Below are 19,275 nucleotides of genomic sequence, written 5' to 3' on the forward strand. Positions count from 1 at the left end.
TAAAAAGAGCAATAATCATTAAGTCAGAATTATTAGCATTTTTAAGGGTCTTTTTATCCCATTTTGGCTCAAGGATATAATCTCATTTTGGCATGCTTACATGAAAATGAGTTGGTGCCTGGGGCTTGGCTTCCACAACAGTAATTTGGAATATGAGTCATCTATCATTAGTTTATGCACATGCAAAAATGTAGACCTTGTGGTTTATGGCAGTGGAGGAGGACTACAACATGTAATAACAGGTGTACTTCAATACTGTGGCCTTAGGAGATGCTCCAGCTGATTTTCTTCTCTGCCAATGGCAGAGAAAGACTTTACTGTATATGCTGGTATAAATCTACTCCATACATAAAAAGGAAACATTGTGGTTTCAGTAATCATACCAGGCGCAAAATGCAACTACTAGCTTTTATTCAAATAAAATTCTGTAATCCTTTCCACGAGCTCAGAGCTGCATTCAGCTGGGGACTCTGAGAATAGCTTATGTGCCTTATGAGAAATGGAGTAGAGTGAAAGACAGAGTTATGTGCCTCATTCAACAAATATGTTAATACTGAAGAGTTCCCACCCCCACCCCCACCCACCCCCGCCGTGGGTAAAGGAGGAGACAAGTAGCAAAAATCCTGGCCACAAAAGGCAACCGAAGTTTCTATACTAACATACAGTTGCTGATTCTGTCAGATGGGTGAGCTATCTGTCTTCCCAAGCATCTAGGACTTGCCAAAATCCTTTGTGCCATTCCTCGACCTGCTTCCCCAGAGTAACTTCTATGCAGATCTTTAGCCTAATTTGCCATCAGCTCATATCTTGTTACAGGTTACAAAACCCTGGTTTAAATGCAAAATTCTTCTACATTAATTATTCCTTCTTGTAAAATCCTTCACAGAATCATTAATTTGCAAAGCCCAAGCTTACTTCATTGAAAGGAAAAAACCTATAATATATATCTAAAAGATTTAAATATTATTTTAACAACCCAGAATCCTCTTTCCTCCTCCTCCAGCCTGGATTTTTTTCCTCCTTCTCTCATATAGCTGAATGCCAAATCTCCATAAATTAATCACATCATATACTTAAAATGGAAATAAAGGAAATCTCTTTCTTTCCATGTTTTGTAAGACATGTAACTAAATTAATGTGGTAGGTTCTCTGTGAAAGTATTTTTTCCAGAGAAACTTAAGTCAAGCAGATATATTCTATACTTTTGTCTCTTCTGGATGAAAGAAGACAGTTCCTTGCTTCTTCTGGTGTAAGTTTTGCATCTGAGAACTGCAAACATATCCCCCTTACAGATCAGTACACTCCAACAGAAGGTAATGACAGTGGTCTAAAAAGAAAAACAAGAGCACAAATAATAATTTAAAAAAGAGGTAAATCAAAGTAAGACAACAAAACTAAAAGCAAGGGATGTGTTATTTATTTTTGTATTTGCTGTGATTATTGAAGTCACTTTATGTTCCTTTTTCTGTCTGTAGAATGTACAAGTATATACTAAAAAAAATCTCAGAATAACATTAGCAAGGCATATAATATTTAACATAAAAAAAAAATAAATCCCCCAACCCCTCAGAAAAGATGAGAGGTAGAGAACGATTTCTATATAAGAAGAAATAAGTAACCTAGCATTTTTGACCTTGGAAAAGAGACACCTGAGAAAGGATATGGTAGATGGTATTATGTATGGATTGTTAGGAAGTGGTCATCAGGATGTGATGTAAAGTTACATCTCTGACCACCTCTAACCATTTGGGTTCTCTGGGGCATTTAGACAGGAGCCAAGTGCCTGTTCATCTACATACAAGTTCCCAGTTAGGTAACAGACACTCATTTCCCCTCAGAAGGGACTTCTGAGCGTGCATAGCTAATATGAGGTACAGATGGACTAAATTAGTGTGAAGGACTAGGTGTGGTTAGGAGGGTTGGTAGGTAGGTTTGCTGTCTGGGTCTTAGCAAGATGCCTGGTAGGACTAAGGCAGACTGCAGAGCACCCTGGGTTTATGTACAAAGTGGTGATGGACAATCTCCTGTCTGGAGGATGGAAAGGCATTTTTACAGCTGTGTTACCTGTCACACAGTTCAGGGCTGTGTGTGTGGTGAATACACCTTCTGGGAGCGGATGCCCTTTGTGTTTGGTATTCCTATGAAGGAGGCAACTTCTTCACTGTATTTTCTCAGTTCTTTTGCTTTCTGCATCTTTGCTCAGGTATCGCTTCCAGGCTGATGCTGGAAGATCTGATTGAATGAACTGTGCATGGTACACATTATCACCTGCATAGTGCTATCAATTCTGTGTACATTATCCTATCATCTTTTCCTAAAGCTTCTGTAGGTACTGAGTAAAATGCAAAATGGGGTAGAGCTGATGTGGAAAACAGCTCATTGTAATCAGCCCTTGAATTCAGCTGGAGTGCAGAAACCTGAGCCGCTGAGGGGTGTTTCCATTCCATGTTTTTTTAAGTTGCTTCTGAGAGTTTGCACACAAAATATATTTTTAAAATGTGCTGTAAAAATTGTTCTTCAATTTTTAACAACTTAATTAAGTATTAAAATCCAATTCGCTTTATATTTCAAACTGCAAATTCTAAGGAGTTTTTGCTCTCTCCTATTAGGAAGGGTGTTTGTCATAATTATTTGTTATGTGTATTAAATGTATGAGTATGCATCATTTAAATTGTAAATACTTTTATGCAGAATGACAATCAAAGATAAGATTGGTGCATATTCAAGCTATGATCACACATCCTGAAGAAGCCATGGTCTTCCAAGTACAGATGTCAGGGGCACATGAAATAATAAAAAACTGCAGTGGATCTTCACAGCTGCACTTGGGGTACCTGCACACTGTAATGGTGTGTAGTCATACCTCGGATCCACCCTGAATGCCTCTACTAGCTCTAAACTAGCCACCCTGGTACAGGCACTTGGTACAGGTTTCATGCCATTGTACCAGGTATGGCAGCAGAGGATGCAATATACTTTTTTTAAATGCTAAGGTGATTATTTTGCAATGAGCTCCATGTTACTGCAGCTGCACAGTTAATGTTGCCCAAGCTATCTTGCCTAGAAATAGCTGAAGAAATTCCACATGAGCTGAAATCACCTTTGACAGCAGTTTACAGGTAAATAGAAGTAAGAAGGTGTTATTGCCCTTATTTTATTGAAAGGGAGAAAAAGGAACACTGGACTTAACTAACTTGTCAGAGAGTGGGAGTCTGATGGACTACATGTAGGGTGGGCACTCAATAAATCTAAGGTCTAATGTGGGTTCTAGTGCACTCTTGCATGATGATTGTGTCACTTAACTCCTCTGAATCTCAGTTTTTCGTGCTCTGAGATAGAAGTAATTATATGCAGCTACCATATAATATCCACAGAGAGCTGTGTAGCTGGAAAGTATCACTGAACCTATCAATAGGAAAAATGGGAGAAAGTTAATAAATTTTAAGGCCAGCAGGGAACATCATGATCATTTAACCTGTCCTACTGCATTACTGAGGCCATAAAATTTCCCCTATGTGATTTCTGAATTATTCCCCAAACTTGTAGTTTCAGAAAGGCATTCAGACATTTTCTACTCTTGATACGAATACTTTTAGAATCTATACCAGCAAGTTTTTCTAAAGGCAATAAATAGAAGCGTACCTTTGGTATCATAGGGAATACAGTGCTTCAAAACAGGAGGAAAAGCCCATTTAAAACAGTGTGGAGATATTCTTATAAGCAAAATCCCATAGTTTGTTTGACTCAGTGGAAATATCCTGCTTGAATAAAATTGAAAATGTTAATTCTATTTCCTCATCTTGCTCCCCTCTCTGCTGAGCAGGGTGGAGGTCTGCTGGTGAAACCATGCAAAGGTACAATGGGGATCTCTCCAGGATCTGGGCTCTGACACACAGTAGCTGCCCCTGGGTCCCAGTCTTTCCAGTTTCTGGCACTTGTACATATGAGGCCCCAAGGCTGCAGCCTCACTCTGGCTGCTGGTACAGACCCTCTTACACACACATGCAGTGACACACTGACACACTTGCACCATGCATCCCTCCTGTAATTCAGCTTAGTCACACAACCCATGCAGGATCTGGTCTGGGTCATCACTCTCCTCCCTCCCACTTCACTCCCAGAGACACAGACACGTACGCACCCACCCTAGAGAGTCCCTCACCCAAGAAAAGAGTTAGAAAGGCATTTAGCAAGAAGACAGGACAGGGTGCTAATCAGGTGGAAGGCACAGCCAGACAAGAGTACCGACCAGCACCTGTTCATACATGACTGATCCCTTTAATTCCCTTACTCCTCTGTCTTCCTATACATGTTCCTCCCCATATCACCTTGATCCTTCCATTTCCCCACCTGTGATTCCCGTCCTAAACATTCCGTAATCAGTCCTGTGCAATCCTGAAATGCTCTTCCTCTGCATGTCACAGCGTGTCCCATGGCCCTAGGCAGTGGCCCCTCAGTGTGAAAGGTGACCTGGAGAGCAGCTTCCACTGCTTCATGGTGATGGGTGCCCCCAGCCCCTGGTGCTGAGGCTCTCCTGGGGCAGTCCTGCAGGAGCCGAGCAGGGGCTGTTTCTCTAAGTGGGTTATTGGAGTTCCTCCACCTGCCTTGAGCCCCTGTACTCCTTCATGGGTGTGGAGATGGGCAAACAGCTGGGGTGGACCTGGGATGAGGTGGGACAGGGTGTAATTTGAGGTCACCCTCCTACTTTTTTGCCTCTGTGCTCCTCTGTGTGTGCGCAGTCAAGATTTTTGTCACATTGCTTAAGAACTGTATCGTTGGAGTGTATTGCAAAATTACTTTTTTCCTCCTAATGTTTCTTTTCAAACAAGCATTTTTCAAATTTCTTAAGCAACAATGAAACCTTTCCTCTTGGGGAAATCCATATTAAAATATTAAGTGGGACTGTTTCCAGCTGGCCTCTCTTAATAGTTTTTATGGTGAAGATTTTCACCTTATGAAAACATTAAAATAGAATATAAATCCTCCTACCTCCCACTTGTGCTCCTAATAGGGAAAATCACCTCACCCTGCACTAGTCATCTGTGCAAATTATTTTAGGATGGGTGAATCTCTATCTGGAATTTCTTTGGTCTTTCTGGTGGTTACAGGGTGAATGCCTAAATCTGAGATGGCTAAACCCAGGTAAGATGAATCCCATCCTGCATATAATTTTGGGGGGAAAAGGTCAACATTTTCTGCTACAATCACTGCTATGTGATAATGTAAAATGCTTTCCCATGTTATTTCCAGAAATGCACAGTCTAAACCAGCTGATCAAACAGCTGCATTTCAGAAGGTTCAATAGTCCAGAAAAAGAATCAGTGAAAAACCATGCACCCATTTTTGTACCTTTAATGATTTACAGTTCTAAAAGCCTATCCAAACCCTTTATCCTGCAAGGTTTTTCCCAATAAACAGGCCTTGACACTACTACGAATTTCACTGCAAATGTGGCACACGAGAGCCAAAGAATCCCGGTAAACCTCATGCCACAAGCTTAAACTTTCTGCTTTACCCGTGTCAGACATTGCTCCTGAACACAGTGGGCAGGGAAAAAATGTGCTTTTTCTCCAGGTAATGTCTGTGCACAGTCTGGGTAAGCTCTTCTCCACAGAAGCTGACCTGACATTGAGTACCTGTGCCATGGGGTTGTATTTTCTTCTGTGGAGTGGTAGATGGAGAACAGTGTTTGGTGCAGGGAACATGACAAACCACTGAAGATCAGTAACCTGCCATGGTGAGTTTTAACAGATAAATCAACTGCCATCAGTCATAACTGTAACCTTTTCTTTCTTCGATGACTTCCCTAGTTCCTCATATTTGCCACCACATCAAGGCTCAGAATGGTCAGACACCAACTTTTTAAATCCTCTGTCCATCTTCCTGTTCAAGATTGACAGATAAAATAACATCAAATAAAGGAGGGGTAGGGAGAAACACTGCTGTAAAATTTAACTGTAGTTAAAAGCCAGCCAACAAATCACAGTGAAAAGAATTTTGCCAATTGTCTCAGTCCCTAGTTGATTGAAAGATTTAATAGAAGTATCGCCTTTGCTATAAATACCGCATTATTCTTCTGACATGAAAAGTTTCAGCAAGTATACTTTGGTTTTAACAACCTTAATTTAATGTTGAAAAATGTTACTTCTTGCAGCATTAAGTATTTTATATACAGTTGTATAATTGAGGGCTGTGATTATCACAGCATCCATAATCTGATTATGAAGGTATTTTTTTTAATATATTATAGATACAATTCTAATGTATGCTTTTAGGAGTTGCGTCAAAATGGGTATGGCTATGTGAGGTATTCAACTTCCGCCAGGAGAAACGCCTAGTGGGTACCAAGAGAAAAGAGGTGGGTAACAGGATCTGTGCCCTGTAGAAAATCATAACGGCTTCTTGCTGCAGTACTTCCACTGTCACTTTCTGGCTTGTACAAAGTGAGGTCCTGGCATGCCCTGCCTGTTCCTCTGCCAGAATTCTGAGCGGCCGGAGTTTACCGCAGCTGCCAGCTGAGTGCATTGCACTGAGACAGGGAAGGCATTGCCTCCACCAGCTCCATTTTCTGCCAGCAGAATGCAGAGGAAGGCATGAGTCATCCTGCGCAGACTTCCTGTATGACTTTGATTAGCTAAGATCTTTTTCTATGTCATTAATTTTTTAGAGATGTATATTGGCCTGCATTTTCCAGAGTAATGGGTTACTTTGCCTATTCTCAGCTTCTTTGCTGAAATCGGTAAAACTGAGTGTCCAGATCTCTTCTGAAAACAGACCCACTTTAAGGATGAAGTCATCACATGCCTTGGTTTAAAAAATGCTGGTGGGTCTGTCTTTTGAAGGGTATGGTCATGTGCATAGATTTCTAGCCAAGAAAACCCCATCTTTTGTAGTCCTGGTTTTCTTGGTTTCTCTAATTTAAAAAGTATAATCTACTCAGATTGTTTCCCAAATTCATTCCATCTAGGTATGAGTTTGCATCACCTTTACGTACCCGTACCTTGGAGACAAGCTATTTTGAAATCAGTATACACTTCTTTCTAAATGCCCCTGTTTTAAAAATCCACGTTCCTGCTAGTTAGAACCCTTGGCTTGTAAAAACTGAATGATCTTCTTATGGGACTCAGCGCAGTGCAGGCCACGGGCAACCCAGTCCTTTCAGAGTAATGAGGACTGCGGGCAGATGATGTTTGCCCCTGCATGTGCTGGGTTCTTCTCTTTCAGCGCAGTGTGCACAAACAGTGTCTTGGGTGTGGGTTTTTTTGTACATTTAGATGTTTTCTGGATGGGATCACTATATAGCTCTGAAAACTGGCTATTGCATAGGTCACATAGCTATTTTGATATTCATTTCCATTGCAAATTCTACCCATTTTAGAAATACTTGGAATACATAAGGTGCCACGTAATTAAACTCTGACGGTTCCAGTGAAGTGTTATGCTCTATCAAGCTCATAATATCAGTCGAAAGGATTTTTTTAAAAGAAGATGCACACAATGCAGTGTGGAGAATAATATATCTTTTCACAATTTATTGAACTACATTTGCATAATTTAATATTTTGAAGTCCATAAATACTTATTTATTTGCAAATGCTTGACATTATGATGTGACTATATGAACTCTCACGTACCCTAATAAGAATTAAAGAAATTAAAAATCAGGGCACTGGCAGAAGAAAAATGAAAAGAATCCTATACAGATAGCCAGGAAAATATGATATGGGAAAAAAAAAAATCAGACACATTTGAAATTAAAGCTGACACGCTGTTCTCAGTCTACCCCACTGTGTATAGGGACTGTTGAACAGTGGGTGTTTTATGATTGTTTTTTCAAAGTGAATCTCATTCTCATAAAGGTCCTGGGCTGATACCACTAGCATGCAAAAGTTGAATTCTTTTTTCAAATGTTCCGTGCATGAATCGTAGCAAAAAAATAAAGAAACATGTGAGCTGCTGAGCATCCTTATTTCCCTAGGAGCTGAGTGGAGGGAAGGGCATTCCCTGTCACATGGGATGGACTTCTCCTTTGTTTCCTTTTCATTTCCTTTTAGCTTTTTGTCATCAGAACAAGTTCTGTATAAGAAAGTGATTAAGTTTCCTTGCCTGTCTTGCCCATAGCTGTTTGGTTTGTGTGACTTTCTGGGTTTTACAGCTCCAGCAATAGGAACTGGAAGGGTCGTCTTCTTACCACAAAATCTGTCAATCAAGCACACCTTTTGTGGGGTGAAAATTTTTGCCTAGAAAACATCTCATTTCTACAGACCAAGGATGATCTCACAAAACAGGTGCACTGTCTTCTTCATTACAAAATTGCAGGGAAGTCAGTGTCCTGGAAATGCGCTTACTCACTTTCGTTTCCTAGTCCTAACAGAGCTAGTTCTCTAAAACAAAGGAGCAGAAGATTTAGCTAATCTCCCTCTGAATGAGGTTCCTGGTTTTGCCCCAAGCACAAGGATGCTTTTGTACTGATCTCTGTGCAAGACCAGGGTCTACTAGTGAGTGCGTTCTGATCAAAATCAATCTTCAACTCTGCATGCTTGCATTTGTGAAGGAGCTCAAGAAACAAAAATCTATTTTCATATAAAAAAATATGAAAGGCATGAAGAGCAGCCTAAAAAGAAGACTATACATTTTCTCATTTGAAATTTAACAGGAAAAAAATAATCAGATTACTGTAACCTTAACTGCACAATGCAGATGGTTTAATTGAGATATGAAGACAGTATTTTCTTCTAGCTGAATCTGGGGTTTCTTTCCAAAAAGCCTTTATCCTCTGCAGTAGACATGAACGCAATGGTGTGAGTAGAAGTGTTGCATCGCATTCTACATCTGGCACAAGCAAACAAAACCCCTTTCTGTAATTGTTATGCGTACATTAATGCGATAGAAAGAGACCCTCTTGGCACTGTTTCTATGGCACTGAAACAATTCTGTACTTTTTTTCTTATTATAGACAGGAACAGCTATCTTCATGTCTGTCTGCTCCACTCCATCTTATTGATATGAGTCTTGACAATCAAGCTGTATATGAAGTGGATGCGTCACCTTGAGTTACAAGCATCATTTAAAATACTCAGCTAGTTGCATATTTTACATATTGTTATACCATGGTTATACAGCGGTATTGTGCTTCTTGTCCAGAAATTCCTGGAAACCTGAAATTGCTTGTTCCTTGATGTGGCCACAGGCTGTTGAAATTCAAATGAGCTTTTTGCTCAGCTGGAATTGTATTAAGTCTGTAGGACTGCCTGTGATGCCTGGATTGGAGGCAGGAGACGACTCTTGTTAGTAAACGCGTGTTTGACTGTATTGGTATTACTGAATGATAGCTAATCATCTGAAAGTCAAAGGAAGCCTCTTTAAGGGGGCGATGCCTTGCCAGGAGAATAGGAACAAGTCTGGGCCACATCTTTGTAAGTACTAAATTCTCATTTCTTTTCGATCCAGCAGATGCCCTCTTTAAAGGTTAATACTTAAGTAGTCACTTGGGAACTGGTGTCCCCTTCACTCTGATCTCTGAGTCAAGCAGACTGCTGAGAAACTTCAGTTTGTCTCTTCTGTTACCTGATGCCCCTTTCTCTCAGATCAAAACTGCTGATAAAGATTATTTCAGCTGCCTGATCTCCTGCATATTTTACGATTGCTGAATAAAGGGATGAGCTGAAGTAATTCAAAAATATCAAAGTGATACCCAGGCAAGTTACAATTGCGTTTCCTAAATTCCTCACTGTTATTTGAGGTAGTGAGGCAACAGGGAATGTGATTTTTTTGTGTATCATTCAGATGGCACAAAGACTCTGAGGAGGCAACTGCCTTGGCTGAGCAAAGGACCATAAAGGCTGTTGGGATGATACAGTAAATTGCCATTTTCTCTTATTTAGAGTGATCTGGCTGAAGGCTGAGTAGCAACTAAAGTATGTCTGTGGCAAGCGGAAAGGATGCTGTCCTTGTCCCATGGCTCTCACAGACCTAGATAATCACCCCCAGCTCCTACCCCCAGCTCTGAAATTCTCTCAAAGATAAAACAGATTGAAATTGTTTTGACACTGTTCATTCATCTATATGAGCACAGAACGAGAAAGTTCGACAGGAAAATGCTTCAGAGACGTATGATAAACTAATACTACCCAGATGAATGCAAGCGCTGCCTGGAATATAGACAATGGTGCGTAAATTGCTTCAAATGAGCCTTATTGATTCCACTCCCGTGTTGATGGGGCATATTTGAAGAAGGAAGTTTCATTTAAACACTTGGGTGCTGCAGTAATTAAATGAACTCTGGGACAGTTTACGTAATGACTGGCTCTGATTCTTTAGGAGCCAGTGACTATCTCCCTTAAACATGAAGCATGTTAATGGCCAAGCAGCTAATTTATTATAATGAAATGAAAAAATACCATAGCACCCTTGCAGTCCAGATAATGTAGCAGCAGGTTACTGTTCTGATGAATAGGGACGTTACTCAGCAGATGTAATGCTTTCTAGTCTTAGAAAAGGATAGATCAATTTCTTATTCTTTATGAAGAAGGATGATTCCTTTGCAGCACTGCTGAGAGATGTGGACATTTACATCTTTGAGTTAATCACCCCCAGAACAATCCAACCACCACAGGTACGCTTAGCTGTTATTTTTCTTGCTATATAAATAAGAAATTAATGTACACACCGGGAAATACAAGAGGGATTTTATTTGTGTTTCTGTACCTCGGTGATAATTCTGCAGGCTTCTACGGCTCGCGTTGTGTTTAAGGAAGCCCAGAGAGGGGCAAGGCCACCTCTCCCGTGGGCAGGGCGGGCTGCAGGTGGGAGCCCCCGGGGGTCGCAGGCTGAGGCAGCCGCCTTTGGGTGGGAGCCCCGCGGAAGGCCGTGGCTCAGTAGATGGCAGTCTTCCCTCAGAGTCCGCTTAGTCCCTGCCTAGGGCTGGGGTGGAGCTGGGAAAGGGCCGCAAAGCTCAGGGCTCCCCATCATTGCAGCCGCCACTTGCAAACCCTCTATGCACTGTTTCCTTAGGCACCTCCGGGAGCTGGTGGTGATACCCCCAGCGCTCCATCAGCAACGTTTAGAAGTGCCGGTTACAAAACCCTTTACTACAACTGAACCAGTTGTGGTAGTAACTGCCTCCCAGTTTTTCTCTCAACCAATACCTGAGATCTCTTACAGTCAAGTTTCATAGCAGACAAAAAAATGACCTACTGACAGTGTTGATGAATGCCCCGAACAACTTTTTCCTGGCCATCACCAAGGAATAGCATTATAATAGTATTACTGAATGAGTGACATTTAGGATGATACATTATGCTTTGCATAAAGATGACTACTAACATAAAAATCAATGTCTGGAATTTATGATGTCATTTAACTTAACTCTTGATTTTCATTCATTTGGAAAAAGTAGCACTCCCAGTGCTCAAAAAGGCAAAGGCAGGTATGTCCTATATTGCAAGCACATAAATAACAAATCTCCCCATGCCAAGATTCAGGTCTATTTGCAGAGAGTTCCTTGCTGTTCTCACTGTCCCTGCTTTTGGTATGGTAATAAGATGCTTTAAGAATAATTTGATAATTTTCTGCAACATGCTTTTCCTGTGGTCTGTCCTGCTCTCGCTTCCCTGCTCAGCCTGTGCCATACTTGAGAGCTCACCCAAGGCTGCTTTCAGCTGAGACAAAGCTGAAAAAGCACCCTATGGCCTCTGCTTACATTTGCAGATGTGCACTGAGGTAGTCTTGCACATTTAATCACGAGGAGACAGCACAGAGCAGGAAGTGGGGATGGCCATTCTGCAGGAGATTCTGATTATCCATTAGTGTCAAACTGAAACGAACATCTGACTATGATCCTGCTAGTGAAAAGCATTCTGAAAAATTCTTTAGGGAATAGAAAAATGACAAAACGTGGGGTTTTTTTTACAACATATAGGTGCTTGTTTCAATAAGGACTAAACACTTTGATTTGATGTTATTTTTCCTGCTATACTATACATATTCAGGTGGAGAGGAGTGACTGATGACATTCTCCTATAATGTTTCCGAAGTGATGAGGTAAATTTATATTAGATATTAGGAATAACTTTCCAACTATAAGCAGGATGAAAGCCGTAAAAAAAACAACCAAACCCTTGTGAAACCAGATTAGACAAAGCTCTGCCAGGGAGGCTGTATTTAAGTTGATTGTACCTAAAAAGCAGAGGAATGGACAGTCAGTTGCTATCTTCAGGCAACTCCCAGCTTGTCAGTTCTGAGAGACCCTGCAATAAAGCACAGTATCACTAGCAGTGAAGGAGAATGCTCTGGATTTCTCAAAACGAAATGTTTTAGATGTATTGAAAAGGAATGAGTAGACTATTTTTGTAAAGTCTACAGATGGAGACATTCCTGCAGAAGTGCTGTGATTTAAGTAGGACAGAATTTTCCATCAGGAATTTTTTTAACCAGTTTTGCTCCTCCTCTCTTTGGGGGGTGCTTAGTTACACAACAGTATCTTTCACCAAGAGTTCTTCCAACAGCCTGTTCCTTGAGTGTTTGCTAGAGAAGTCTTTGCCCAGTCCATGTGTTTCCCAATCCAGTGTGTTTGGATTGCAGCTCTGCCTGACCTCTGGATAGTCTGGCTTGCCTGACTCACACCAACATGCAAGCAAGCAGGAGAGGTCCTCACAGCAGCACATGCATTGCTAGAGAGATGAAGGTCATGCTGTTGAGTTTCAGGTCATCGACCTGGAGTCTAGCCTTTACAGAAAATAATTTGAAAAGCATATATCAGCGGTATCAGACCCTGCAAAGGCTATGGCTATACTTGCAAAACATTGTTCATGACCTGAAGACTTCAGCCAACAAACTGTCTGTATGGATCTAATTGCAGGTCAAATTGATTAACAACAGTATGTGCTTGACTTTTACCATTAATCTGGTTTTATATTGTCTGTAACCAGAAGCTATGTCCCTTTATCAGAGGTTTTTACAGGCTATGTCTATACTGGTACATAAAACAGGCAGGGGCAGGTCTCTAGTCTTGAGGCCAGTTAGCACTGCATGGTGCGTGTCCAGCCAGAAAGAAAGTCCATCCTGCTCCCCTTCTCCCATAAAATGGGACTGCCATGCCCAGGCTGCCAGTGAAGAGAGGTCCCTTAGTACCCCTGAGGCTTTCTCAGGCAATGTTTGAGACAGCAAAGCCAAAATCAGCATTAGGAACTGCAGGAACAGCTTAACTGAATGGAGAGTTGCAGATCAGCATCTGGCCTGAGTCTTGACCTTGTTTAATTTGCTACTATAGACGTAACCATCTGTGGAGTTGTGCCTACTCTCTGTATTTTCTCCTCCCGGTATCCTGATAAGGTAAGGAAGGGCTATATTGATTTTCCATGCTTCCTTACCCTCACGGACAAAAGAGTGAGAGGTGATGTTGCTTGTCCATTTACATTTATGTAAAAATCTTGTAGAAAAACTGGAATGTCTGTGCCAGGCTTTTCATTACACAGGCCACTATTGTTTAAAAATGTGCACTGACAGTCAAAGCTGTGCTTTATGCAAGGATCTCTTTCGTCCATTCTGGGAATGGGTAGGGACTTCAAAGTATGTGCACTATAAAGTATTATTAATCACATTTATAATACCAAAAGAAACCTCAGAATACATGAGAAACAGACAATGAAATTTTAAACACTCTTCTCCCCTTAAAAATTTGATAAGATACAGGGTTATTTTTACCTCATGTTTGTTTGGAGTGGAAATTTTGTTTCTATTAGAGCGGCAGCTCCTCACCCCCAAAATGTTCCATAATTATCAGCAAAAAGTGCAGAATCAACAGAAAAAATCTGTTTCATGAATTGCTCATAAACATAAATCATTCAGACAATACAACTCTACTTCCTGCTTGGGCACTTATCCAGGCAGTGCTCCAGCTGAGATTTATTTTCTATTATTTAATTTTAATTGGATGTGCTGCTACAGATACTATGCACAAATACCAAGCACGGTAACTGACTTAATTACATATTTTTTTCCTGGGAAAGCGTGACTTTACATATACCCTTAATACAACCACAGTTCCTGTGTAATCTATCTCTCTTTCTCACTTTGGGTTTTGACAGATGGGCTCTGTCAGACTGAGCAGCCGTGATCCAAGGTGTTACCACCGTCAGCTCTCCTATGCCCTGTGCTGCTGGGAGCTGCTACCCTGGAGCAGGGTGACAGAAGCCACCATGAACCATCGGGTGGCTTTGCGGCTTGAAGAGCTGATGAGCTGAGAGTGCGATCTCTGCTGAGCGCTGGGTAGATTTGCCTGTGATGCCTCTGCTACAGGAACGCTGACTTTGGAGAGAAAAGGGGGGGTGGACAGATGGGATGATAATGCCCTCAGCCACACTTACTGGTCTGTCAGAGCCCCCGGCTTCATCTAACAGCATCCCAGCACTGCCTCCACACAAGTGAATTTTCTGTTTCAGTAATATCGGCACAAATTTCTCTGCGGCAATCTCCGAGACACTGCCCCGTTGTCTACCATGTGCACACCCAAATGTTCAAAAACCTGAGCCGGGCTCCCCCCGTCACACTATGTTAAAGCATTTAAAAATTGAATTCTACAGTTTTGCTTTCTGATATTCAAACTGTACAGCATAAAAGATACCAAGGTAAAATTTTTTGGTTGGTTGGTTGATTGGTTGGTTGATTGGTTTTGTTATGATAAAGCTGAATTTTCACATAACTGCATGAATTCCCAGGGACATAGTGAACCCCTTCTTCCGGGACTTCCCAGAGAGTTTGGGGTGGCCCATGGTGATGACAGCGCAGTGCGTATCCAAGCCGTGGTCCCAAATCAGTGCTGCTGCCAGACTCTGCTCCGGGACCTGCGTGGGGGACAAGGAGAGGGTTTACCCCCTTCCTGCTCCCTCACTAGAGAGAGCACCTGTGATTTCCCCCCGGAGCAAAAGTGGTGTCACTTCTTTCCTACTGAAAAGAGAGACCAAAGAAGAGCAGCATGGGGCTGTGGGAGCAGTATGTTGCTGCCAGGGAGCCGTGTGCTCCCTGGGGTAGAGGGCATTAGTCATCCTGCTCCACGTTAGCTCTGTGTTACTCCTGTGGAAGCAGCGTGCTGGCCACTGTCACTGCAATGGATGGGCCTGCCTGGAAATTACGTTCTTTGGCACAGTCAGCATCCACTCTTCATATATCACACCCTATGTGATCTGCTGCTTCTTCAAAGGGCAGCTCAGGGTGTTGGTTTTGATCATTAAAGCCTCTCGCTGTCTCTGTGTGTTACACAGTTCAGCTGGGAACTGTTTTCAGCGAGAGTCTTCTGCTCTGGAGCTGACCCCAATCTCAGCCACTGGTAACGTCAGTAAAATGGAAGGTCTAGCCATAGTATCGTGATCAAGAAATGACGTTTTATAGACCACTTTGACAGATCACTATAGGTCAAGATGTGTAAGAATATTTTAATGTGGCAAATCATATTTTGTCCTCAGGATTCAGTTTTTTAACATACATTCTATTTACCTGTGTAATACATTCTATTACTTGTGCAATGTGTTAACAAACTAGCTGATATATTTATTTCATTCTATAGCATGTTTCAAAGAGCTATTTATATACACTGACCATATATTTGGTTTCCTCAGTGATTTCCCCTGAGTTCATGAACTCTGGTTTATGTTCAAATTCTTCTCCCTGTTAGATCAAATTATTTATCTCCAGGGAAGATGAGTGGACTGAAGTGGCACAATAATATTTGTGATGAAAATCTGAAAAATTAATGCTTTTGTGGTTATTTATAAGGCAGATATTAAAGAACTGTGTGCTCATTACATTGTACTATGTAGGTTAAATAAAAACTATATAGGTTAAATAATGTTTGGCTTTTATCCATAGAGATGGGATGGAGCGTGTATTAATTCTAACACTTAAAATTACATATCAGGAAGATGGATGCAAGAAGACATTCTGAAAAAAAAACACAAAACCAAAAGTTTCATCCTAGGTTTTCCCTTCTTCATAAGGCTCTTCTGCCCCACAGCCTTGTGCCTTAGGACCACTTTACTATAGTATCTTGTGCTGAACTGAGTAGTGTTCACATGAGCAAACTTGAGAGTAGGTCCAGCCCCTTGGGGTTTCAGGGTCTGGTGTCAGGATGTTTGAGCAGAAAAACTGTCTGTTCTTACATATTTTATTCCTTTACATTCTCCATTCCTGTCCTGAAGAAGGATTTCTGAAAGTTTAGCAAATGTTGGGAATTTTCAGACTAAGAAATGTGGAAACAGGGGAACACAGTTTTACTTCCTTGAATCCCTTTAAACACCAAAATCTCTTCCTGCTTTTTAAGAGCAGGGAGAGAGCAGAAACTTAACTCACAGAGATGCAGGTTTATATGAGCTTGCTACCACCCGGAAGCATGTACAGCTGGGATCTGCATGACTTCCTTAAAGATGTTAGCGAATCCATGGTCCTAGTAATGTGAGATGCTCCTTGCTCTGCAGCCTGTTGGGAACCTTGTGGCGCTCAGGCTCCCTTTGAAATGTGATGGCTGAGAGTTCTGCATTTTCTATTTATCTGTAACTCTCTTGTCTTTTTTGTAAGTACTGGAGAACAAATCTGAGGTAAATTACAGATTTATCTTAACTGTATGTGCTTCCTGGGTTGCAGTTCTTAGTTCATGGATGCCTTAAGGTTGCTGCTGTGATGGTGTTGGGATCTGTGATCAGGATTTTCCTCAGCTGTGCTAGATGCTGTCACACCTGCAGGGTCCATAATAGCTACAGAAATGAGTCTTGAGGAGGGACTTGCAGATTTGAAGCTAAAGCTCTGTTCCTTACTGAGCAATTAAGAAAGGGTGAAAGCCTCTGGAGGAAAAGTGGATGTGTCAGTAGCCCATGGCAGCAGCAGTGGGAGTGCAGGACATGGGTAAGGGGACCTGAGCTGAGGTTAGAAGCAGAAGATGCTCTTGTTGCTTTTCACACTTTTATCAACATGATGGTGTTCAGTTACCAAGAGTGTGACTGCCTAAGAAAGTTCAGTAAATGAAAGACCAAAGCAACATTTTCTGGTTTTCCACCTTCATTTTGTTGCTGTTGTCTGCATTCATTCTTTGGTTCCTCATACACTGAGTGACTGCAAAAAACTAAACAAACAAGCCCTAGCAAATCTAGTAATTTTGCTTGCTTGCTTACTGCTTAACCAGGTTAGAAAAAATGAAAGGCATACAACAGAGAAACATGACAGCTCAGGAGAGGAACAAAAGAAGTTTTCATGTAAAACAGCTTGCTTTTGGATTGACACAGGAATTGATTGTTTTAATGACTGGGAAAGTAAAGGATGGGTAAGGCAAACTATGTATTTTTTTTATACATACAATTTCTTAAACTCGTATCTTGCAGGAGAAGTGTTAGGATCTGAGTCTTCTGGAAAACTCAGGATGCACGGTGCAGTTCTTAATCTAAAATTTACAAAGCTGTATTGACTGTCTTGCTGTAGCACATTGTGACAACATAGTGGCAATCATTTTGGCAGCCACATAGCCCCTAGACTTTTCTAAAATGGTCTATGTGGTCAACAGTTTAATGTTCCCATAATATGCCATTATGCTGCTTGTTTCTGTGCTGACTTGCTAAGTAGGGCACAGCAACTTTTGTTGTGGCAGCTTTTGTGGCAAAGGCTGAGTGAAGTATGTCACACCATGCGAGTTAATTTGGTCTAACAGCAGTTTGTTCCCCAGACAAATAAGAAAAGGCACTGGTGTATATGAAAAAGTCCTGAGCTATGTTCCTTTAACGTTGTTATGTTATTGACAGTGCAGTAGTGTTTTAAAATGGGGGAGGGGGGGGGGGGGCAGTGGGGAGGGGAGACAATAGGGCTGGGGGCAGAAATTAAAATTCATAAACCTAAGACTTGAATGGCAAAGCCGGCATGAGAATTATAGCTGTTGGCTATTGCACTCGCTTTAACAGTATTAAGGAAACTTGCAGGATACTAGCTGCTAGCAAATTGTTTAAAGGTATCTCAAGATGGATGGACATGGTAACTTTTGCCTTACCTGCTTCCAAATGTCCAGCAATATCTTTGTTCTCTGCTTTAAAGTTTCTTTGAATGGTTCACCATAATATTAAATAATTGTTGCCAAAGGGTAGTTAATGACCTAATATATAGCTATTGTAGCAAAATTATGTCCTTTAAGGAAGTAGTCTTTCAAAGAATAATTAACCAATTTTGATGGAGCTCTCGCTGGTGGGAGTGCAACTCCTTAGCATGATATTTATTTAAGTACCTTTTTGGAGCAATTTAAGTCAGACATTTGTTCTTCTTTAATGGACACTGGAAGTTCTCCACCACTGAAGAAACAGATTTTCGCAGTTCTGGCTGCTTTATTCCTGAGCAGTGTTTCTCTTGAAAAGGTCTCCTACCAGCTGTGGACTTACAATTTATTATATGATGCTGAAGGTCTAATGCCTTGGTTAACAGGCTGTTAATTATGGTAATGGTGCTTAGGAAAAGATTATTATGAAATGTAGTTAATAGTCCTTCACAGTGCAAAAATGTTGTCTTAATATAGAGATATGAAGAAATCACCATGGTGTCTCTTAGTGCATGGGAAGATAAAGAGATGAAAAGGATATGCTGCTTGCTGTTGAAACCTTACAAAAAGACAGAACAAAATTTCAAGACACTTCATTTCATTGGAGACATGATACAGGCCTTGGTGCAGCCCATCCACCCTCTGGTACTGTTACGTTTTGCTCCTGTTGTCACTGACAGGCTTTCAGACCACAATGGCATCCACAGTGTAAAAACTGGTGATGTGTAGAAGTAATGAGAATGGAAATCCCTGAGGTAAAGCCATGTCATGTTATGTTCCACTACAAGGCATAACATAAGCAGATATTTCCATAATGAATAATGTGCTATTAAGGTAATGTATTTGTAAAACTTGCTTGAACAGAGCAAATTACAGAGGGATTAATAAGAGATATGGTATTATTATGGAGGAGAAAATCTGTAGCTATTTTTGTTTATGGAGACCAAGGAACTGAGCTGGGCAAAGAAGTTTTCTCATTAACAGTAGAATTTTATATTTTTTTTACCTTTCTTTTAATCTGGCACAGAACTTCCCATGGAAATAAAGGTAATGGGTACTAATGCACTGTAATTACATCTATAGTGGTAGTGCATAAAACAAGTTCATCAAAGGTGGCCAACATTGTTTTCTCTTCCGTTTAAGTTGTCCTTAAGGCTTCATTGGTCTCTAGCCCTCTTTCACACAAGAAATGACTAATAACTCTCCCTCTTGCC

The 19,275-nt window shown here is 41.1% G+C and overlaps 1 protein-coding gene across 5 annotated transcripts in view; it reads left to right on the forward strand.

The window, feature by feature from the left end:
- The window catches only part of LOC129784816 (uncharacterized), a 38,174-nt gene that overhangs the window by 11,846 nt on the left and 7,053 nt on the right, over nucleotides 1-19,275 (forward strand). Inside the window, exon 3 of one of the 5 annotated variants that reach the window (XM_055809178.1) lies at nucleotides 14,088-14,203. The exons of the other annotated variants lie outside the window; for them this stretch is intronic. Within the exon in view, the coding sequence (XP_055665153.1) occupies nucleotides 14,088-14,116 (29 nt within the window). The 3' untranslated portion in view covers nucleotides 14,117-14,203. Of the gene's footprint in view, nucleotides 1-14,087; nucleotides 14,204-19,275 lie in introns of those variants that run through there. 5 annotated transcript variants of the gene reach the window in all.

The sequence above is a fragment of the Falco peregrinus genome, chromosome 6, assembly GCF_023634155.1.
Source record: "Falco peregrinus isolate bFalPer1 chromosome 6, bFalPer1.pri, whole genome shotgun sequence".
In the NCBI taxonomy this organism is placed as follows: Eukaryota; Metazoa; Chordata; class Aves; order Falconiformes; family Falconidae; genus Falco; species Falco peregrinus.